We start from the raw sequence: 24,443 nt of genomic DNA on the forward strand, positions 1-24,443 counted from the left end.
AGGGTACTACCATCCTCCCAGTTATCAAAACTCAGAACTTTAGTGTCTTCCTTAACTTTCCACTCATACTCAATTTGTTGCCAAATCATGTCATTTTTACCTTCACAAAAGCTACCTACACATCCAATCATACAGCCACCCATCCATGGACTCTTCTATTAGCCTTATAATTGACTTCCTTAAATCCTCTTCACCTTAGCAGCAGATTTTTAAAAATTTCTTTTTTATTGTTTTATTTTTTAAAATAGTTTTTTTTTATTTTTCCAAATACATGCAAAGGAAGTTTTCAATATTCGCCTTTACAAAAACTCTATTGTTTCACATTTAGTCTCCATAGTTCTCTTTGAATGTGGATGGCACTCTTCCATCACAAGTCTACGGGAACTGCTTTAAATCACTTGATCATCAAAAGAGCCAAATCAAGGTGATTTTTCTGAAAGAAGCACTTGGTCATGACATTTCACTACTCTATGAGCTCCAGTGGCTTCCTATCACTCCCACCATCAAATATAAACTCCTTTTGGATTTTAAACCCCTTCTCATCTTCTTACCTTTTAATCCCCTCCATGCTCTCTATAATCTGGCTACACGGACCTTCTTGTCTCTTCATACCCAATGCTCCATTCCTTTAAATCCATGACTTTTCAATGGCTGCTGGGCTGGAAGGTTTTCTCTTCTTCTCTGCCTTTTGCTTTCCTTGGCTCCTTTTAAGACTCAGCTTAAGTCCTATCTTCTGCTGGAAGTCCTTTCTGGTTCTCAGACTTTGTTGTGACTGCCCCTCTCAGGTTACCTTTCCATTTATTTCTTACACATCTACTTTATGTCCACTTGGTAATTTATATACTGTTTTCCCTGAGGGAATGTGAGTTTCTTAAGGGCTTTTTTTTTTTTTAATTTAAATAATCCTACTATTATTATGCCCAGCATGGTAATTTACTGACTGATATCAAATAAAAAAATCATATTCCAAAAGAAGCAAGGCCCCTCTGAGGGCAAGAGAGAAGGCAGCCAAGTGAAATTACCATGATAACTTTGACTGTCATTTCCCTTCAGATCTTACAGACAGTCTCATTTATTATTAAATGTTTTATTTACTCATACCAGGATAATTTCATGAAAACACTTAAAAAAGTTATGGCTGAATCTGCTGAAGTATATAAAAGACATGTATAAATTTAATTATAAAATGTTTTCTAAAGAAATAAGGAATTTAAATATCTGGAAAATATTTGGTGCTCACGGTTAGACTGTGCCACATAATTAAAATAACACTTTCAAAGTTGATTTATATTTGTAATGCTATAATCTAATTGTCCAAAAAAAAAAACCCACCTTTATAACATTCACATAAAATAGCATTCACAAAACCATCTTGCATTGGCTTAAAAACAGAGACAGAATAATGAAACAGACTAAACAAGGAATAATCAGAAACTCAGGAATTTAGTTGTGCTACAAGAAAAGATGAATGTGATGAATACAGAGAAGCCTGGAAAGATCCACATGAAATAATGCAGAATAAAGTAAGAAGGCTCTTCAAAAATCAATCTTTACAATGATTAGAACAATATTAAAGGAAAAAATAAACATTCACACTCAAAATCAAATGTGAATACTGCAAATATAGCACAGATTTTCTTTTTTTTTTAAGGTCTTGATTGGCTATATTGAGCTATTCTTTTTATCTTTAGACATTAGTAAAAACCTACTTTAAAAAAATTATAGTTGAATTTAGTATACAATTGATTTTTTGTCATAGTAAAATAACTTTGATGCTTTTTTAGGGAGGCAATCCTCACTTCAGGCTGAAGCTATATCCACCATGTCATCTAGCTGCCTAATAGTCATTAATGTTTAAGAAGAAAGAAATAGAAAGGAACTATGGTTGGGAAGCCCATTTTAAAGAAATAAGGTCATATATTAATTCCATATAATATGCTCCTTTATACAAATCATATATAATTCTGGAGACATTTTACATTTTACAAGGATAGAGAAGTCTTCTAAACTTTTAAAGAATAATACTTGTAAGAATTATTTTCAAAAGTTAAGGAAGGACGCATTCTACCAAGTTTCTTTTATGAGACAAATATTGTCCTAAGATACAAAACAGGGAGGATAAAGCAAAGAATGAGAACTAGAGACTAATATTGTTAATGATTATTCAAAAATATATAAAAAAAATGAAAGCTAGCAAAAAGACCAGAGAAATTTATTAAAAAAAAAAAAAAAAGCCATTCATAATGACTGAAGTAAGTGGTGGGAGGCAAATGTAGAGGAGAATAAAGTCGACTAATCAATCAATAGCCATTTATTAACTATCTAATGTGCCAATTGCTGGGCATATAAAGACAAAAAAATGAAGCTCTTGCATTTAAAGGACGTAATACATTCTATCTGAGAGACAACTTATACACATTTACATATGTGCCAAATATACAAAAGAAATTTGTGTGTGTGTGTGTGTGTGTATACACGTGCGCGTACTTGAAGCTGGGGGAACCAGGAAAATTTTATGGAAAAGATAGTGTTGGATTGGGCTTTGATCTTTCCAACAAAGGGGAGGGAGAGTTCTATGTGGCAAAGGAGAGAACACATTCCAGGTACAGGGGATGCTGGTGCATTGACTTAGGGTGGTTAATGGATTGAAGAGTATAAGAAGGGTAGTTATAATAATGAGGCTGGAAAGGCAGGTTGGGGCCAAATTGTAGAGGGTTACACATGGGAATGTACATTTTATTCTAGAAGCAACAGGGAGTTTTTAGAGTTGACTAAGTAGGGGAGTGATACAATAACACTCGTACTTTAATTAAGTCATTTTGGCAAGTGGGGGAAGGATGAGAGAAGAGAAGAGACCTGGGAGCCAGAAACCTTCATGGGCCCCTTTGATAACCTCAGCTAGGCCTAAGTTGGGGGGGAAATCATGAGAGCAGAGAATATGGTATAGATAGAAACGAAAAATCTGGCCCCACTCTTCCTAAAAGTACAATACCTTTTCCAGTCACAAGATCAATGCTGGAGTGATCCTGCACAGATAATGCTGTGAAGTTTTTATAATTTAGTTGCTAAAAGCAGCAATTTTGTTTGAGGTCAGGGAGAGATCTTCCAAAACTTAAAGAGTTTCTCCCTTTTAAGTTCTTTGTTAGCATGTAAATGTTTAGGAAATCTCACATGGTATGTTCTAGGAGAAAAGGCTAGAGCCTTTATATATATGCTAAAAATTGGATTTCTTAGACCTTCTATAGGAACAAAGGAGAACACTCTCTGGAGAGAATGTCTGGTTCCTCATGTCTGCAGGCACACAGATGGTAGACCATCAGAGGCCATGAGACTCATAATATTGGAATGATGCTCTCATTTTAAGCCCTTTACTAAAGGACTGTATAAATTAATTAGGCTAGGTCTTTATCCAACCACATTCAGGTTGACCAATAATGGAGATATCCAAATGGAGGACGGGTATAACTGCATTTACAAAGTGGCAATTTAGTTTCTGCCTTTTACAGCCATCAGAATTGGCCCAAATTATTTATTTTTCTTTGATTAACAACCCAGCTTAATCAATCCCCCTCAAACACTTTTATGAGAAGTTAGTATAATGCAATATAGAAGTTTTAGTTATGAGTAAGACATTTTACCTCTTTGGGCCTCAGTTTTCTTATCCATAAAACAGGAATGGGAAGTCATATGATAGATAATAGATATATACCCCAAATGTTGCAATAATATCTTTGAAATATTAAAAGATTAACTAGGAGACTTACAGGACACTAGCTATATTCTTTCTGAAGGACTATAAAAGTTGTATTTAATCTTATGGATGAGATTATAAATTAAAAAAAAATACAAGTAGTAATCACACTATCTAGTCACTGTTTTGTTATAAGTAAAATATTAAAGAGCTATATAAATGCTGAATTATTATTAGTTGGCATACAAATTTCAACTCTTTTTCAAATGGGAGAAAAGCAACCCTCTGCCCCCAACACACCTGGATCGTGTGCGTTTCCTGCTGATTCCTGGGCTGTTGCTCAGACGGTAGGCTGTTGGAACACTTCTTTCTTCTCTTCTTCTCTCAGGAGAGTGAGCTCTTCTTCTGGGCGACCTTGACCGTGACCTGAATGAAGATCAAGTAGCTTTATTTACTGTTGGTTTCAATCTGACTCTATCACATTACTTCTTTATCATTTCAGTAGTAATCAGACATCATCTAAACCTACAAAGAACTAGACAGAAGGTTCTTGAAGATGTGGTTATTAAAAAGCTCTTCACATTGACTAGTCTGTGCCATGCCAGCACCACCCCCATTTCCAGGTTCACAAGAGCTTTTTCTTCTCTCTTCCTCTTCCCTCAACCACCAAAATCTATAGAGTAGGTTTCTGATCTGTGCTGAACTTTCAATCCATATATAATTGAAACTGGGACTGTCTACTGCTTAGTCAATTCTCGATTATACAAAATCTGATGATGTAAGTTACAGATTATTTAGGCCTTTGGCTTCATTTTTCCCTAAATTTTTTTTTTAATTTTTCCTGCTTATTAGCAGATTGTACTACAGGCTGGACATGGGAAAGGCATTACAATTCAAAGTACTTAATTTTATTTGCTGCAATTTCAAGTAAAAGGTTTGCCTGGAGAGAAGACTAGGATAAGGTTTGGGAATTATCTATGAATTTCATTTATTCATGCTATCCCACTGTCCCATTAGTATGGATAATCAAGATAATCAAGAATTGGCAGCAGTTCTCACTGGGGCATGGAATTTACCCAATTCTCTAACACCCAACTCTTCTTTTGGCTTGAAGCCTAAATACTTCAACCCAATTCTGAATATCTTTCCAAATTAACATTAAAGCACCACTTTTTTTTTTAAGCTCATAAGTCTTCCTGGAAATTATCTACTCCAATGAAAATTTTGGCAATACTTTTCATGTGTCTGAGAGAAATGTCTTTTATTCATCCAGTACCACAACCTGCATAAACCAATAATAATCTGTGAACGGTACTTCCACCTGGGACACTAACCCACTTTAGGGCCAGGGTCCTTAACATAAGGCCACTAAACAATGGCTTTAGGACTTCTCTACTGCATTTTTTGTTCATTCAATAAAATTATACATTTTCAGGAACACATGCAATAATCAGTTGAGAAAAAAAAATCGTCTCTTCCCTTGTTTCCATAACAACTCACTTGAAAACAATCTAAGAAGAGCAGCCTGATTTTGCCACTTAAAAAAAAGAAGATCCTATATTGATTCATTTTACTTACAATTAAAAAAACCGTATTGTTGTTGCAGAGACCAATGATGCATTAAAATACCATTATAATCACATTCCACCCTCTAGATTCAGACAGAAAAAGCAGAGCCATTCTTCAGGAAATATAGCAATGGAATAGACCCCTTTCTGGTACAAACTACGGTATCCAATCAGTTTTAAGCTCTTCTCTCATGTAATTCTTCATAACTTAGAAAACTAATTTTTTTTCTCAGACCTTTCTTAAGATTTATAAAACAGATTACAAAGGTTGAGGTCAGTTAGACACCTTGACATTTTACCAGGTTTTCCCTCAAAAGAGCTCCAGGAGTCAAATCTTTTCGTTGTCGAGGCTGCCTGATAACTGTCTTGATCTGTTGCTGCTGCCACTGATGAGCTGCTCTGACATGGCTCCGTGCTCAGTGTCCCTGTGGAGGCTGTGGGTCTGTGATATGGAGGCACACACTTCACATTCAGAATAAAATGTGCTAGATTTGGTGTTAACTAGAATCCTGAAAAAGCTCTGTACCTTAATCAAAGCTCTATTATCACCTTATGGAGCGCTTACATGTATAAGTCTAACAGAACCCTCATATCATCAGCAAAGTCACTTAGCTTTTAGCACTTGTGAATGTATGATTCGAGTACCCCAATAATGCTCTGTAGCAATTTGAAATGGAAATAGTTACTAGCATTAGATTTCAAATCATTCTGGAGAAAAGGCCACTTAAAAATTCAGCATAATAAACTACATGAAATATTTTAAAGTTTTATATTAATTACAGCAGCTCTCATGCTTCGTATACTACTAATTAGATTTTTACAATGGCCGTATATCCAAATCTTTGAAAACCACAACACAGCTAAAGAAACTGACATTTTATCTTATTAGTAAACTACCCAACTAAAGTAAATGGAGGGGTTTTCAAAAAATATGTCTGAATTTGCAGTCTTTCAAATATAATCTCTGCAAAAACTCAACTTCATAGGTAAAATGTTACTTTAAAAATGAATAAAACAAAATATCATTTTGAGATTTGCTTAATTAAAAAAGAAACTTTAAAAGTCTGCTTTGAAGGAAATGATAACACTTTCAAAACTTCTTTCACTAATCTCATCTAATGTATATTACTACTTAAAGACCTTAAAATGATTAAGCTGAGTTTACTGAACATAAAATCGCTAGGATAATAAACCAAGAACAATATTGGGGATGTTCTCAGCTTCTAGTTCTCTTAAAATTTAAATGGTGGACGTGGGTTTAATCTACAAATCGTTCCTATTTTACTAGATAATAAGCTGCTGAGCTCAGGTCTCTTTTCCTACATATATAAACACACGCACAGATTGGCTTTAGAGGTCTGGCTTCAAAATGATATGTGCTCACATGAACACAGTGCGTATTTTTATTCATAAGTTTAATCTTTCTATCTGCATAGTCAGGAGATTGAGCTCATCATATTGGCTATTTTGGCTTTGATCCCCCAAACTAATACATGATCCTGCTTTTGCAGACGTCAGTCTGGTTGTTTCTGATGTTTACCTTAATATTTAAAGGAGCCAAATGTGAAGTTGAGATGAAAACATTTAGAGAAACAAATCACATACGATAAACATGAAGAATATAGAATCACATAGGACTTCTATACGTAGAAGCTGACAAACTTTTGAGTTAAAATCAGGAAATTCAAGGAACTAAGTATATTAATAAACAAGATCTAGATAACAAAATTAGAATAGCTCCAAAGTTAAATTCTGAGATTAGGAACTATTAATGGACAACTAAAACTACAAGTTCTCTTATCAAAAGTTTTGAAATTGAATTGAAAAGATAATTTACATTAGTAATTAAAAGAATTTAAACTTTAGGTAATAGTTATTAAGCTGTGTGATAAATTTCTTAAAATCATTTATTCCAAAAGACAAAGGAAATATGCACAAATGAGACTCAGAAAATGAAAACAAAAACAATACAAAAGTGAAAAAAACAAAAACCTTTGCAATTAATGTTGGTTTAAGAAAAACATTTCATTTTCATTCTGTTTTTTTGAGAAGCATTATACTTTTCCAAAAAAATGCATAATCATTTATGAAATTTTTACTTTTGGGCTCTATAGATATTTTATAGCAAAAATTTGTAATACACAGGACTTCAATAGGTTCATAAATATTAGAGTACACAATGATGTTATAGGGTTCTCTCCCCATTCCTCACTCCTATTAATAGGATATATGCTGGACTACATCTCACTTTGCATGACATGCTTTATTGCTTAGACCAGGCTAATTTCACAATCAAAACATTTCAACTGCATAGCCCCATCTAATCAGAAACTACAGAAAATGGAATCTTTAATTTTCAGCTGGTAGCACTCCTTTTAGAACCACCACGTAATAATTGAAACTAGCCCAGAACTCCTAAATTATTTATTCTGTTATATGTAGACTCATATATCTGCAAAGGATTAAACTATTTGAATGAAAAATGTTTATAAATTCTGAGATTATCATCAATGGTTAATAAATTCTGAGAAAAAAACCTCTTCACACCTTTGAATATTTTACATATTATTGTGAAAAGTGACCCTCTCTGCCCCATTTTAGAACTGCTGAATTTTTATTTTATTCAGATTTCCAAAAAACATTTTAGGTATTGGTAGAATGTAAATGAAGAAAATTAGGTGGCCAAGGGCTGCTACCAGTAGAGAAGAAAAGGAAGGAATACTGACAGCATCTCAAAGCAGTCATTCTACACTGTTAAGGGCGAGACAGGAACCTGCATAAAAGAAGGTAATTAAAGGCAGGGAAGCAAGAGCTTGCTTAACTCATGTCCCTGGGATTCTGGAGACATTATAAGCCAGCACTGGCCCTTCAGCACAACAGAGGTTTTTATGCTCCTCTCACTTAGGCCCCTGCTGGATAGTTAGGATTACAATAGGTTATTCAATACCATGGGACCCTCTTTATAGAATGGAAAACAGGGAAAAAAAAAAAGATAAAGGAGAAGTTATCATCATTTTCAAGGGTAATTATTTGGTAAAATGTTAAATAGCAAAAATGTCTACCTTATCAATTATTATTGAAGGCATTAATTTAGATTATTTTTGTTGATCTGCAATTTTCCTGACATCACTTTATGCCCCAAAAAGCAAAGCCCCCATGGTCTTGGATCAGTCAATTTAGTTAAACCTTGATTTGACCGATGATTTTAATGATCTTGATTAATGAGATTTTTGATTTGCTGATGTATTAGCCAAAGTGACTAATTTTTTTTGCATCACTATAAAGAATGGTATTTAGAGTTATAGAAATGCTTTGCTATTACTTTGATACAATATTTTCATGCTTATAAAAAACAATTTACACAAAAGGATGAAATCTACAATTAAGGATATGCTTCTTGATTATATCAGCGCTGCATCAACACATAGTCCTTTAAGATATATTAACAAAGCTAGATTTTATGTTTTATAGATAGTAAATAAAATTACACCAAAGCTAAGAACTTATAGCTTAAGTCTTAGATTAATACTTTTAATTTCTAAATATAACCACTTGGAAAACAAAATGTATTAACAGTTACAGCATCATTTTCTTAATTTAAACAGAGCAAGCAGAACAAATATAAACATTGCAAACGAATAAATTTTACTAAAAGATGTTTGAATTAACTCTGAAATAAGATTTTCCTAAGACCAACTTCTCATACTTAGGCAACAAAAACCCATCTTATTTTATTCATATTGTTAACAGTTCTTTTGATTGTGGACTATCCGAGTCCTGTAATAAAGAAATTGCTGTATAAACTTCAGCCCTCTGTTGCTCTAGAAAGAATACCACTGGACATGCTATAAACGATTATAATAACTTTTCTACATCTGTATACATGTCCTCAGCCATATACTACTGTTTAAGTAGTATTTTCACACGAGAAAGAAAACAATAATGCCCACCAGGAGCTTTCAAAAAGAAACAAAAAGAACAGCAAAGGTGGTCAGTGGTCATTTCACTATCAAAATATCCAAAAGAGGCAAGTTTGGTCATTATCTTTTGAACTTAACTTCTCTCCCCTTTCAAACTTTGCTATTACTACATACAGAGCATGTTTGTTATATGTCTTTTCCAGGTTTGTTCTGAATCACAATAGGGTTAGATGTACCTGTCCTAAATTGTGGAATTTTAAACTGCTTCTATATTAGGGCAATAAGCCCTCTTTTAAAAAGAGGACAAGATAAATCCATCTTTATTGGTTGAAAAGAAAATATACACAAGCCAAAGAATATGTGGAACACAAGTTAAAAAGTTTAAAGAATAAAACTCTGAATTATATGAGATCCCCTCCCAAGTTCCTATCACTTTTATAACAAATCACTGAATATTGTGACTTATAAAAGTCTGAATGTCTTTTATTTACATTGTCAGAAGTTTTAATTTTATTTCATTTGCCAATAATTTTTCAATCACCAGATTAAAGAGAAGGAGGACCTTACTCCTGATGCTATCTGTTATAAGGAACCTTTTTCCCCCCAAGATAGTAACTGCCAGAGGGAAGTTTAAAAAAGACCAACTTTAAAAATAAGCCAAATTTTAAAAAAAATGAAAAAGCAAAACCACTTCTATAATAATTTTTAAAACCTCATGAATTCTTCATTCACCACACATATCTTCCTATGTAGAATGAATATATTTTTATAATTCTACTAGTAAAGATTTCTTTGGTATTGCTATCTGGCATCAAAAGAAATGAGATAATAAAGATGAGCTTACAGAAAAAACCCCTCCAAAACCTTCTATTTTCCAGACAACGTTGTGTGGGACAACATTCATTAATCTATTTAATGATAGATGAGTTGATAAAATCTAAATCATTTATTAAACTGTTCTTCTTGAAAGTATTGAACACCTCTCCCCCTAACCTCTAAGTTTCATTAAGGCAGATTTTATGTCTTATTTATCTCTGTATCATTTAGGAAATCCCCAATACTAAGCACTCAATAAATATTAATGGAATTGAAAAGATTATTTTTGAATATATTGAAAATAAAAAGAAAAAATTTTCTTCATTATCATGAGCTATATTTACAAAGATTTCATGAAATACTCCAACTTTCTCCTTAATACAAAATTATCAGAAAAGTTAAAAAAAAAAAAAAAGATTATTTTTTTGCAGACTCACCTTGACCGTCGGACAGTTCTATAGGCACTGGGAAGAGAATGCTTTGCTTTTGAATGTGATCTAGACCTGGACTTAGATGATGAATGGTACTTGGGAGAGCGGGATCTTGTCCGAGACCTTTTTTTGTGCTTTTTCTTTTTCTTTTCCTTTTCTTCTTCTCGGGGAGGATCTTTACTTTTGCTTGAGGGCCGTTCTGGTGGCTTAACTTCCAAAGCTGGCAGAGGTCTCACTCCAGTCAGTAAAGTACATGGCATATTACTGACTTCCTGAAAGAATGAAGCCAATGGCTGGCTATTAAAAAAGTTTCTGTAGTGGTCTGAGCATCTAAGCAAAAACCCCAATGTAAAGAATAACCCCTCACACCAGTAAATCACTCTCATTCTACACTCGCTCCTTTCCTCTTCTCTTAGCCAAAGACCTTGTATCACATCATGGAGGCCATTTGCCAAGAGCTCTTTCCTTCACTCCCATTTCCAGATGACATCTGGCACTATTTGTGCCTCTTCTCATGTGAAGGCTAACTCCTCTACATGGAACAAAGAATTCATCTTGTCTCCAGATGCAGACTATCTTTTCTATCTCTGCTTGTCTCTTTAATGACTGCTCCTCTACTGCCTACAAATATGCCCACCTCTCCTGCAAACTAAAAAACTTTTACTTGAGATCCTTCATATCTCTTCTGCCTTTTGCAGCTAAACTCCTCAAAAAAGCCATCTATAACAGTTGCCTCTCTTTTTTTCCCCCTCTCTCAACCCCTTACAATCCAGCTTCTGACCATATTACTCTACCAAAACTGGTCTCTCCAGTTTCGTTTTAGAACCCAAGTTCACTAGCCTTTTCTCCATCTCCATTCTCCTTCTCTGCAACCTCTGATACTGCTATTAACTCTCTTTGGTACTCTCTTCTCTCTAGGTTTTCAGGACATCTCTCCCCAGGTTTTCCTCCTACCTTTCAGACCACTCCTCTGCAGGATCCTCATCCAGAGCACCAAGTCACCATTGGTGTCCTCAGGGCTCTGTTTTGGGGACTCTGCACTTCTCCCTCTGTACTACTTCATTGGATGGTCTCATCAGCTCCCATGGGTTTAATTACCAGTCCCCCTAATTTATGCTGAGAATTCCAAAATCTACCTTTCGTTCCCCCAACCTCTCTGCTGACCACCAATCTCACATCTCCAACCAGATGTCAGCAGACACCAGACATCTTAGCTCACTATGTCCAAACTGTCCTCATTATCTTTCCCTCTAAACTCTGACATCACCCATGTCTCTTCAAATCTGCTGCCATGGTTTACTGATTTGGCCTTTGTGAAATTTTCTGCGTGGTCCCTTTCTCTGATGCTGCCCCTCTTTGGGAAGAGGCCCTTATCAACTGCACCAGCCTGCTGATCTGCCTTTTACAAACCTTCCTCATTCTACTTAACTGCCAATCATTTTTCCTAATGAGAAGTTCCAACCATGTCATTCTCCTACTTGACAAATTCTAGGATCCCCTATCATCTAGAACCCTTTGTTTGGTATTTAAAGCCCAGATAACTTAGTCCTCTCCCCTCCACTTTATATTTCCACCACATACTCTTTGATCCCGTGTGCTTCATCTCTAGGCACTTTCTCTGGCTGTCCCCCATACCTAGAATGCTCTCCCTCCTCATCTCCTATCTTTCATCATTGCTGGATTTCTCCAAATTCCAACTAAGATCTTCCCTGCTACAATAAGCATATCTCAACCCTTCTGAATGCCAGTGTCATCTCCCTGTTGATCATTTCCTATTTATCCTGTTTATTCATCTTTTTTTTTTTTTAATTGTTTCTCCCATTAAGTTGTAAGCTCCCTTAAGGTAAGGACTATCTTTTGCCTTTCTTTGTATCCCTTTTTATCTTAACACAGTGCCTGACGCATAGAAAATGTTTATTAAATGCTCACTCATTGAGTGATTTTAGATTGAAATATATATAGTTCCACCTGGCATGAATAACATGTTTAACTAAGGATATACTTGAAAAAATGAAAATGTATTTTAGAACAGAAAATTCTCAGGATAAAGTTTATAGATTTTATAAACATTTTCACTAATACATCTGCAGGGAGAGTGAAAAGTTTAGTGTACAGATAGCTTTGGAGTCAGAACAATCAAGGTCAAAGGCCTGGCTCTGACACATACTAGCTGTATAACCATGTCAAGTCCGTTAGTATCTCAGTGCCCCAAGAGTTTCCCTAAAAGTTCCCCCTCTGGGGGAAGAACCAACCTGTAGTGGTCGAGAGGGTTTCTTAACATGGAGGTTTTTTATGTCAATGCATTCATAACCCCCCCCCCCCAAAAAAAAAAAAAAAATCTTGGCAGGATTGGGGATAAGAAACAGGGACATCAAAGGTGTTTCACTGAATAATTCTTCAGTGTTGGACATGGAGGAAAAAAAGCTTCAGCTCTTTTGAAATCTTTCTCCCATTTATCAATTTCCTCTATTGCATACTCATTAAAAGCCTGTAGTGCTAGACTGACAACAGATATGTAAAAATGAGCATTCAGTTGCAGGTCCAGGGTGAAATGGCCCGTCTAGAGACAAAGGCAGTAGAACACCAGGAACAGTGCTGGCTATCTTGCTCACTCTGTGTAGGCAAGCAGTTCAGGTCTCCTTGGGGACCTGCGGGTGTTGCTAATTCCTAAAATGGGGGCAAGCATCTGTCTAGATGAATTTTAAGGGATACTCCCTTCCAGCTCTAACATACTTTGACCATATGGTTCTAATTGACATTCCATAAGGAGGTCTACATTTCATCTTTGTCAGGGAAACAAAAAACAACAATTTACTTATAAAAAGTGATTAGGTTCTGTTTTCTGTTAATGTGATAAAGTATCCTTTATGAATCATAACAACACTCTGAAGATTATTTCTCACCAAGGAATGAACTTAAAATAAGACACATTCTATTTTAAGGTAATTACTACAAAAGAAAAAGGTAGACAGCCCCCTAAATACCTTTATATTAAAGATAAGAAAGGTCATCCCTCAACTCATTCTAAATGAATAATTTTAGCTACAGTCAATTAGCCATCACACACCTCAAGACATTCTAAGAAATCTGCAATTTATCATTTTGTGCCTCAGAGAATTCTGCTGCAAGGTTTATTTAAAACAATTCCAGTCTGGCAGGCACTACAGGTTTGTCCTTCATTTCAAATTCTGCCACTTCCAAGCTGGTGTTTCATAGGAATTGAAAAAAATCAGATTTATCCATCTATAATTTCCACTATGCTGATCCTGACATTTCCCTTATTTAAAACTGGGGAAGTCTAATTTGAGAACAAGAAGAACAAATTAAAGCATGGAATTTGTAAATTAGACTTTGATAATTAATTTGTACTTCCTATTTCTCTATTTAAATATGTATTATTACAAAGAAATGCCCAAAAAACATTTGGATAAATATAATCATGTGATTCATATTATACCAAATTGTAACCAAAATTATTATTTTCAGCTGTTTTGAGATTATTTTTGTAATATTTACAAAACACACTAAAATAATGCTAAACTTGTTTGAAGAATCATAAATAGTTTGAGAATTATCACTAAAATTAGCAACCTGGTTAACAGGAAAAAGCTGATTTACAAGCATATGTATTCAAATTAAATTAACAATTTTTACTATTTTAATGTGATTTTTTATTTTAAAAACTTCTCCTTTGAAACCTTTGAAGCCAACTCCTCGGGTATTTTTATATCAAACTTATCATTTAGACTAAAAGTGAGAAACATGTAAGAGAATGAAACATAAGTGGTAAAATCTATCACTCTGAATAGGCTAGAAAAAATATCTAGTTAACCAAACATTTTGGTAACTGATTTGTCATATTAGCCATATGTGGATTACATATATAGAGTACAATTCTAGTATTCTAATAGAACCTAGAACAATTCTAGTATTAGAATGTGATGTTCCCAGAGGAAAGATATTGTTATCTTTCTCTGAATTACTAGTCCTTAATTGAAGAATGTGTGGCACACAATGTATGATAAATGCTTGCTGCCTGCCTGCCTGCCTGCCTGCTTATGATGCTAGGTACTGGGGTCATAGGCAAAAATAAAATAAGCTCACTGTTCTATTGGGGAAAATTAACATGAACAGAGAGGTAATCATTATTGTGACAATTCTTCCTATTGATAGTGATGTATTTGACACAGGAATCCAGAAAAGTATGCATCTAAATGTAGTTTGCAGTGCTTCTGGTATGGGGGAGGAGAGGAAGCATTGAGGACAAATATCATATATATATTTCATTATCTGCAAAATGGGGATAATATTTGAAATCTCAACTTCATAGAAAGATTAAGAAAATTCTTAATAATACTTAAAGCTATAGTTATTATTTAAACAAGGAATCTTATTATTATAATGAACTAGTTTTTATGGGATAATGATACAATGTTTTCTTTGCTAACTATTTATGTTTGGAATTTTTCTGTTTTTAAGCAAGGTCAAGATTTTAAGTCAAGATTTTCACATAATAGTAATCAAGATATAGGAATGGAAGGGAGAAATAGGTTCCACTAATTCTGTCAAATAACTGATCTGATCTTCTACACTTAAAGTGAAAACAGGATTTTGATGTATGCACTTGAAACTTGTCATTATACCAACTTGGATGAGGTTCTACCTGTGTAGCATTCTCTCCCTCCCTCCCTCTTTTCCTTCCTTCCTTCTTTAAAGAATGATGGTTATTTATAGAACTATTTCTTGTGGAGGTTCTTGGCATATAAAATCAATAACTGACCCAGCTATTGGGATAACAGTTCACTATTAAACAAAAACTATAGGGAAAATTGGAAAAATGTCTTGAAGAAACTAGGTTAACAACCAGCATCTCACAATGCATACTAAATAAGCTCCAAATCAGTATTTAATTTATACATACTGGGTGATATTATAAATTAGAGGAGATTAGAGAAAATTTTCTGTCAGATTTGGGATGGGAAAGAGTTTGTGACCAATAAATGACAGAAAGGGTTCATAAGAGTCAAACAGCTTTGATTACATAAAATTAAAAAAACCTCTGCACAGAGCCAAAGCAGTTAAAATAGAAGAGGAATAAAAAAATCAGGTAAAAAATATTTGCAGCATTCTTCTCTGATAAAGACTTCATTTCTAGGATATATGGAAAATAAAGCAATATTTATAAGAGCCATTCCCCAATTGAAAAATAATCAAAGGATATGAATACGAAGTTTTCAGAGGAAGAAATCTAAGCTATCAAGAATCATGTGGGGGAAAAAACTCTCTAAATCACAATCAGAGAAATAAAAATCAAAATAAGTTTTGAGGTAATTATTAGCACCTATCAGATTGGCTAAACTGACAAAAAAGGCAAATGACTAATGGTGAAGGGCCTATGGGAAAACAGCCACTTCAACACATGGCTAGTGGAGCTGTTAACTACTTCCAACTATTCTGAAAAGCAATTTGGAGTTATGAAAGATCTTTCCTTCCTCCTCCCCCCAAATAAACTGTATATAACCCTATAACCTAGTAGTATGGCTATTAAGTCTGCATCCCAAAGAGATTAAAGAAATGTACAAAAATATTTATAGGTTTTTTTGTTTTGTTTTGTTTTTTTGTAGTGGCAAAGAATAGAAACTGAAAAGATGCCCATCATTTGGGGAAATAAGTTATGGCATATGAATAAGATGGAATATTATTGTGGCTTAAGAAATAATAAAGGGAATGGTTTCAGAAAAACCCCTGGAAGATTTGTATGAATTGACAAACAATAAAAATGAACACAACCTGAATTTATACAATAACAATATTATAAAAATAATTAAATTGAAAGACAGTATCCAGTCAGCACAACGATTAACCACAACTCCAAAACTCACTCACTCTCCTCCTTCCTTCCCATTCTTCTTCATCATCACTATCATTTTTTGGCCATTGTTAACCTGGGAATTTGTTTTGTAGGACTATACATATTTGTAATTAAAAAAACAAATACTTAGAGGCAAATAGTTGGTGCAGTGTATAGAGCACTAACCCTGAAGTCAGGAGTTTGAACCCTGAGTTCAAATCTGGCCTTAGACACTTAATACTTACTCGCTGTGTGACCTTGGGCAAGTCACTCAACCCTAATTGCCTCAGCAAAAACAAAAAACAAAAAAAAAAACCCCAACCAACCAACCTCCCACCCCAAAAAACAAAAACAAATCACACATCCAAATAAACCACCAACAATACCTCAATAGGTGGGGGAAGGGAATGAGAAAGGAAAATTCAGGACTGAAAACAGAATTAAAAGCAAACTTCAACAATTGATTTTGGGGACCAAAAAAGTAAACAAGCATAGACTTGACATATTGTTCTAATAGCAAATAGCCCCTGTAAAGACAATAGCCATATGTTAAAAAAAACAACAACAACAAAAACTAATAGTTTGAGAACTATAAACACATATACAAGACCAAAGACATTTATATTATTCATCTGTATAATTTAACACTAATCCCTCGCAATATTTTCACTCAAAGAGAGGGTCAAGTTGGTGCTAACAAGCATGTGGAAGTGCTGGATAACATTCACTATCTGAAGCTGAGTTTAGATGTGGGGGAAAAAAAATCATTGGACATGGAAAAAACTATTGGAATAACAAATCTCTCATGGCTTTCCTGATACCTCTCAGACCATCTCTTCTGTCTCCTTGCTAGATCCTCTTCCAGATCATGGTCTCTAATAGGTGTCCCTCAGGTTTCTGTCTTGCCTACTCAACTCTAACCTCTTCATTAGGTGATCTTATCAGCTTTAATTAACATCTCTATTGGAGGATGATTCTCCTACTCCAGTCTCTCAGCTGACCTATTTCCAATCTCTTATCAATAAATGCCTACTGAATATCTTAAACTCAACATAATCCAAAATCATTGCTTTGCTTGAAAACATACCTTTATACAGTCTCATCATTTTGATTCCCTGAATAAAGAACTTACATTAGCCAGCTGCTTCCTTGAGAAAACAATCTAAAATGTTTAAGATAATGTCTCACTCAATTTAAATGTTGAATCGAGCTTAATTTATGAAATTTTGAGTTTAACTGCTAATCTAAAAAAAAATTTTTTAATGTACTTTGAAATATAAGTTCAATGGTCATGCTCAAGACGCCAGTCTAACATCTTTTCTTTAGCTTCCTAAAGTATCTTTTTGAACTCTAAAAAGAAACCAAATCAATAAGAAACTGTTTGAAAAGCTTGTAGGAGAGCATGATAATTGCTACAAGTATTGACCAAAGGCAAATTATTCTTCTAGAGATAGTCTGAGCTGCTATTTTTTTAATGCCAAAATGAAAATGACTAAAATAAAAATCAGCAGAAAAAGGAGAAGACTATAACAAAGGCTAACTTTTGAAGAGAACAGTGAAATATTGTAAAAGTTATAACACAGCAAATCATATTTATTTATTCTCTCACCACAATATGGTATTTGTCAACTCGTAAGCAATAAAAACTAAGAAGAAATATTTTCTGCTGTAAAAAATATACTGCTGAAAAACAGATTAACCCTTATTTCAGAGAAGAAATACAATGGTATTTATCAAGAAATACCATATTAGCTGCAAAACAGGATTAAACATGAAAGATTTCTACTAAGTTCTTGTCTTTTGTGAAACTTCATTAAATTATTAAGCAATTTTTCCATGGATGATCCCCTTGAAAAAAGTGTGTTGATAAATTTTTTATTATTTGTTTCCAAATACTTCACAGTTAGGTTATTATTACAAATGAAAGATTTTTTACTGTTTAGAAAGCTAGAAAATGTATTTATTTTTTGCAGTTCCTCCCAATTTCCTACACTGAAATTGGCTCAAATATGTCACTCAATTGTAATTGTTTGCTACCTTATCATTTCCTTTTTAAAATTTTAGGTGGATCTATATTATCAGCACTTAAATGCTTACTTCAATAACTGATAAGCTCTGGGTTTTCAACAGTGTAGGTGTTACTTCCTTTAATGGAGAAGACAATTACTACACACCTTAGTAAGATGGCTTTATAAATGGTTATTGTTACAGACTTTCCCAAAGACTGAAAGCAAAACAGCCCAGTTCTCTTCATAGGATTAAAGGAAAAAAAAAAATAAAGAAATACCAGATTAGGAAATGATCACAAAATTCAAGGAGAAACTATAGTAAGTGAGCTGATGTCTTCATAAAAAGATTATCTAGAAAAGTCTGGCGGCTCAGGGGCACAGCCTGACGTTCTTGAAGCTACATACATATTTAGGGCATGGAGACTACAGCCTGGCCATGCGATTTGTGCCTCTGGTCCTGAATCGGGGATCAGACACCAAAAGGCTTCAGACAGGGAAGACAATGATGTCCCAGACCCCAGATAATACCAATCAGTACCAAAGAAAGCCCTTCAGAAGAGCACAAAAGTCCACACAAAGTTCCAATTCAGGAAGTCAAGCTGGAAGAATGAATAAATAGAAGAAAATGCCAATAGAGAAATACAGAGAAATATTGTGGACTCAGGGAAACCCAAGACAAAGTCAGAAGAGATTAACTCTCCATCATCTACAAATAACTGAATATCTAAAGACAAGATTCTGTGACTTAGTGAGATTAGTCTTAGAACAGACTTTTGACAGCATGTGTTCAAATCATTTCTAGTCTGGTAAACCTATCAGAGCTTACTTTCTGTCAGCTTTTGAGATAAGTTTTTATTAACAATTAAAATATTCAAATATAAAAACCTCGGACAGATTTGCTACCTTAAACTATCCACATGTATAGGCTATCATGGATGCAGCATTTTTCCTATATAATGTAAATGACTCCATATGAAGTAGGACACTGATTTCAAGACTAATTTCTATAGATGAAATATTCCAAACTATTGACTCCTGATACAACAAATGACTGATCGATACTACAGAATTGTGGGATTTAAGAAATGAAAAATTCCCAACAAGTACATTGTCAAGTTTTCATTATGGAGAACAACCAGAAACTATGCATCTTGAAAATACTATCCAATTTCAATGTGTCTGATCTGGTAAGTTAATCAAGAAACTATAAGGAGGCTTGAGAAGAACTATATAAATATGGTCAAGTTGCTAAGACTAGGCTCAGGATTAACTCTACCACTAACTAGTTGCAAGCTCCTTTATATCTCTGTAGCCTTCAATTTTTAAATCTGTAGAATAAAAGAATAATTACCAGATGATACTTTAAAGTTCCTTATAGCTCTAAAATACTATGGTTATTGTGATTCCATTAGGTGTATAAAATTTTATCACTGGAATTGTCTAAAGTTAAGGATCATATATAATCTAAAAACTGCAGTAAATTAAAAATATTTTAGAGTTTGTATATTAATTATAGCAACTTCCAATTTAATCACAAGTATTTTTGTTGAAAAGCAATTAAAGATATTTATCACATCTGTTACTAAAATTCCATTTCTGTGGATATATTTTATTAGTTATAATCTGTGTGATTATATATCCAAGAGAGTTATCCAAATGATTTTTTTAAGCAAGCAAAAAAAAAAATCTTTAAAAAATATTTCAATATAACGTTTATGTACAGAAAATCAGAAAGATGGGAGAAGTCAGATGTTAAGTACTGTACAAAAGAAGATGAAATATTGGAAAATATGGGGGAGCATGGGGGAAAATTAGATAAGACAAAGAAATGAATTAAAACTAGTTGTGGTTAAAATTCAATGAAAATATAATCAAAACATCTCAAGTGTAGGTCCTACTTTTTAAGTTTTCAATGCTTAGAAATCATCCCCTAAAGCTAAGAGTGTAATATTTATCTTAAACAACTGAAATACAAAGGAACAGAGATAAATAAAAACAGAACATAAGTGGCTCAAGATAGACAATCACCCCCTAAATCTAAGAGTAAAATATTTGTCCTAAACAACTGAAATACAAAGGAACAGAGATGAACACAGGACATAAGTAGCTCAAGATAGGGAAGTGTCTTTATACTGGGGGGAATGAATATATCCTGGAAGGTATATTGTCATGGAAATTTGTGGAGAAGAGTGGGATACTCAAGAATCATGAGTAGTAATTTGAGAGATAAAAGATTTATCTTATACCTTTACATCATACACTCAATTTCTGTTTCCCTTCATTTCAATGGTATAGGAATGTTTACATAGACCGTGTATACTGCCAATTCTGCGCAACATCATAATAGAGCCAGGAATAATTTTCAAAGAAGTATGGCTTATCTGGGAACAAGATGGTACAAAGAGAAAATGCTGCCACACTTCAGATTCTGAAATCTTATGATAGATACCTGCACCCTGTTTAGTCTTTAGGTGTCATCTATGTCACAATTTTCAGGGCAGCCAGATGGCACGGTAGACAAGTGTGAGGTTTAGAGTCAGGAAGGCCTCAATTTAAATTCTGTCTCACACACTTCCTATATATCGGACCCCGAAGAGTCACTTCACTCCCTTTGCCTTGATTTCCTCATCCATAAAATGAGCTAGGGAAGGAAATGGCAAATTACTCCAGTATCTCTTCCAAGAAAAGTGCAAATGAGGTCACAAAGAGTTAGAAATGACTGAAAATGAGGGGCAGCTACGTGGCGCAGTGGATAGAGCACCAGCCCTAAGGTCAGGAGGACCTGAGTTCAAATGTGGTCTCAGACACTTAACACTTCCTAGCTGTGCAAACTTGTTAGTGCTACTACAGATGTCAATACAACTTGTATCCACTAATTTAAAAATATTTGTAAGACTATTTCCTTTCTTTGGGAACGATGAGAATTGTTATTTTTACCTCTCGCTTTAGAAGAAGCATTTTTTGTACTTAACACCATATCTAAGTTTAGCAACCATAATTCATTTTAAATTTCAGTTTAAATGCAAAGTAGTCCTTTGATTGATTTTAATTCTGAGTACTAGCTTCTTTAGTCATTCTAGAATGTTAAAGTGCCACAGTTTTATTGTAATGATTTACTGATATGAGGATAATTATGCTCTGAAATGAAAGTCTGGTCATTTTCTATTATCTTTTGTCATTTAAAAAAATTGGTAGGTCACAAAAATGCTTCTAAGCTCAAAAGGTCCCTTGATATTCTTGAAATATAGTTAAAAAAGAAAAGTTGGATTGCTTCAAATTCAAAACAGCAAAAAGTTCTAAAACCTCAATAGTCAGCAAGGCAAGAAGATAGAACATCATTTTATTTGGTTATTAATAGTAGACCAAAGAATGATAGATTTAGAACTGTCTAACCTTTTCATTTTCTCCTATATGTTATCCCCCAATTAGAATACAAACTCTTCAGTGCAGGAATTACCTTGGTCTATATATTCCTAGGCAGCATTCCTGTACAAAGAAAGGGTTTAATAAATGCTTTTTCATTCGATCATTTTTCCTGTCCAGGGAACCTTTTCTTCAACCTCCACAAGTTCCAACTATCATCAACTCACAAAGTTCAACTATTGTGTTTTTGAAAGTGACTTTCAAACCTACAAATCTCATCCTTTCTTTATCATCCTACATGTCCAAGTGCAATCTGATTGTTCCATAAGTATATCAATTCCAGTGATGTCTAAAACAAAACTATCTTGCCTACACATACACATAACCTTTTCCCTACCTTTCCAAAATTTGAAGGAATCACTATGATTCAACTCATCTTCCTACTTTGGCATTAGGGCGACTACTACTCCAATAGGCCACTTGGAAATCAAGAGATCAAATGAAGGAGGAGTTAAGGTTGTTCACACATAGGATGGGACACAGATGATTCCCTCCCTGGTTCCCATTCGCCTCTTGGCAGCCTGCCCAATTAGAATATAACCTCTTTCAGGGAAGGGAGTCTCTAAATTTGTACTTTTCTTTTCTTTTCTTTTTTGCTGAAGCAACTGGGGTTATGTAACTTGCCCAGGGTCACACAGCTGGGAAGTATTAAGTGTCTGAGGCCAGATTTGAACTTAGGTCCTCCTGAATGCAGGCTGATGCTCTATCTACTGAACTACCTAGCTGCCCCAATTTGTACATCTCTAATTGTATTCTCAATGCTTAGACCAGTATTTAACTGTATGTGCTCAATAAATGCTTTTCATGCATTCATTCATTCATTCTCCATAGTTAATCAGCTGACAAATCTTACTGGTTATATCTCTGTAATACCTCTCACAACTGTCACAATTTTATTTTTTAATACTACAATTACTTTACTTTAGGCCCCTATCAATTTTTGCTATTAGTCTCCCTGTATTTTGCCTCTCATACAGTTACTAAAATGATATTCCTACAGCAAAGTTTGACCATTTCATTTTCTTGCTCAAGATGCTTCAGTGGCTTCCTATTGCTTCTAGAATAAACTAGAACCTTCTTTAATATTTAAAGCTCTTCACAATCTTGTTCCAATCTCTCAGATAATCATATGTTGCTTTTGCTCATAAACTCTAGAAACATTGCAGAGGAACTATCTTATTTGCTTTTCATGTTCATGATATACTATTTCCCATTCTTAAATTTCTGCAGAAGCTGTCCTGCACATATTAGAATAACTGCCTTCATTATCTAATTCTTGGAATTCCTTTGGGGCTAAAGGACAAGGACCATCTCATACTAATCCCTCCCTCTAGTTGTTAGTGGCCTATCCACAAAATTCCTTTCGTATGTATGTGTTCACATTTTGTATTTACTTATGTATGTTACCTTGTTCTCACTCCCCATTAGAACAGTAGTTCTTCCAGGGCACAGACTATTTCATTTTGTCCTTTTATTTCTATCGCATAGCATAAGATATATGACAGGCAGGAGGGTCTAAAATTTTTTTTTTTGAAGATTTGGAACAATGTCCAAAAAGTTGTCAAACTGTATACTCTTTGATTCAGCTATACCATATTAGGTCTATATTTCAAAGGAGGTTTTAAAAAAAAAAGGAGGAAAGGACATATATATACAATATTCATAGCAGTTTTTTTTTTTTTGTGATTGCAAAGAAATGCAAACTAAGGAAATGTGCCTTTGGCTAAGGAATGGCTAGACAAATTAAAATATAACATGAATGTAATATAATATTATAGTGCATTAGAAAAGGATGGAGGGAATTATTTCAGAAAAACCTATAAGACTGATATGAACTCTCAGTGAAGTGAATGGAATCAGAAGAAAAAAAATTACACAATAACAAAACCACTATAAGAGAAACAATTTTGAAACTCTTTAAGAACTCTGATCAATTAAATGAGCAACTATGGCGGGGCACTAATGATAAAGCCTGCCACCTACCCCTTGAAAACTAAAGATGATATTCAGGGTGTAGAGGAGACATGTATTTTGATTTTGATTTCTTTTTAATGGGGAAAGGGGAGCAAGAGAGGATAGATTCAAGGTTTGTTGAAAATACAAAACAAAAATACTTTTTCGATTTAAGAACTGTTTTTGTTATTGGTAACAAAATGAGGTATTAGCCAATATTCTTCACCATTATTTCATCAATATGGTTGACATTTGGTTAACAGTGTTATATTACATGTAAATATATACACTAAGTACATGTCTAGATAATATGTCTAGATAAAAATTATTTACAATAATCCTTTAGTTACAGCTTGAATCTGTCTAATTTTAAGGACAGAAAACAGACCTGAGTCTAAGACTTTCAAACTAGCAAGAAGCATGAAGAGGTCAGAAGGCCACCATGTGGTGCTAGTGGAGAAAACAAACAGTGGTGGGATACTGATAATAACATCAACGGCACCATGCAGACACAACACTCCCTCACAGCTTACCTCCACACCAAAGGGATGATCATCCACCTTCCCAGATTCTGCTTCTGACATGGGGTTTTTTAAAGTCTGTAAAAAGAGAGCTGCTTTTCTTTTCCGCTCGGCCTGAAGCTGTTTTTCCTTTGACTCCTTGGAGGCTTGGGCCAGCTTTTCTCGGGCAGCAGCTGCAAGCCGATCCTCTAGCTTTTGCTTTGCTTTGGAAACAAACAAAAATATGGGCAATTTACAGCAAGCCATCTTAGAAATGTAAT

At 34.3% G+C, this 24,443-nt stretch overlaps 1 protein-coding gene across 5 annotated transcripts in view; it reads right to left on the reverse strand.

Moving 5' to 3' along the window:
- Window positions 1-24,443, reverse strand: part of SFSWAP (splicing factor SWAP) — a 108,334-nt gene that overhangs the window by 12,392 nt on the left and 71,499 nt on the right. For 4 of the 5 annotated variants that reach the window (XR_007949641.1, XM_051972593.1, XM_051972592.1 and 1 more), the window contains 4 exons: window positions 24,196-24,386; window positions 10,433-10,698; window positions 5,546-5,701; window positions 3,992-4,117 (listed from right to left, as the gene is read on the reverse strand). Coding sequence is in view for 4 of the 5 variants with exons in the window: in XM_051972593.1 (XP_051828553.1) it covers window positions 3,992-4,117; window positions 5,546-5,701; window positions 10,433-10,698; window positions 24,196-24,386 (739 nt within the window). In the remaining variant the exon portion in view is untranslated. The remainder of the gene's footprint in view (window positions 1-3,991; window positions 4,118-5,545; window positions 5,702-10,432; window positions 10,699-24,195; window positions 24,387-24,443) is intronic. The other variant, XM_051972594.1, reaches the window with a different exon arrangement.

This window comes from Antechinus flavipes, chromosome 1 (genome assembly GCF_016432865.1).
Source record: "Antechinus flavipes isolate AdamAnt ecotype Samford, QLD, Australia chromosome 1, AdamAnt_v2, whole genome shotgun sequence".
Taxonomy (NCBI): Eukaryota; Metazoa; Chordata; class Mammalia; order Dasyuromorphia; family Dasyuridae; genus Antechinus; species Antechinus flavipes.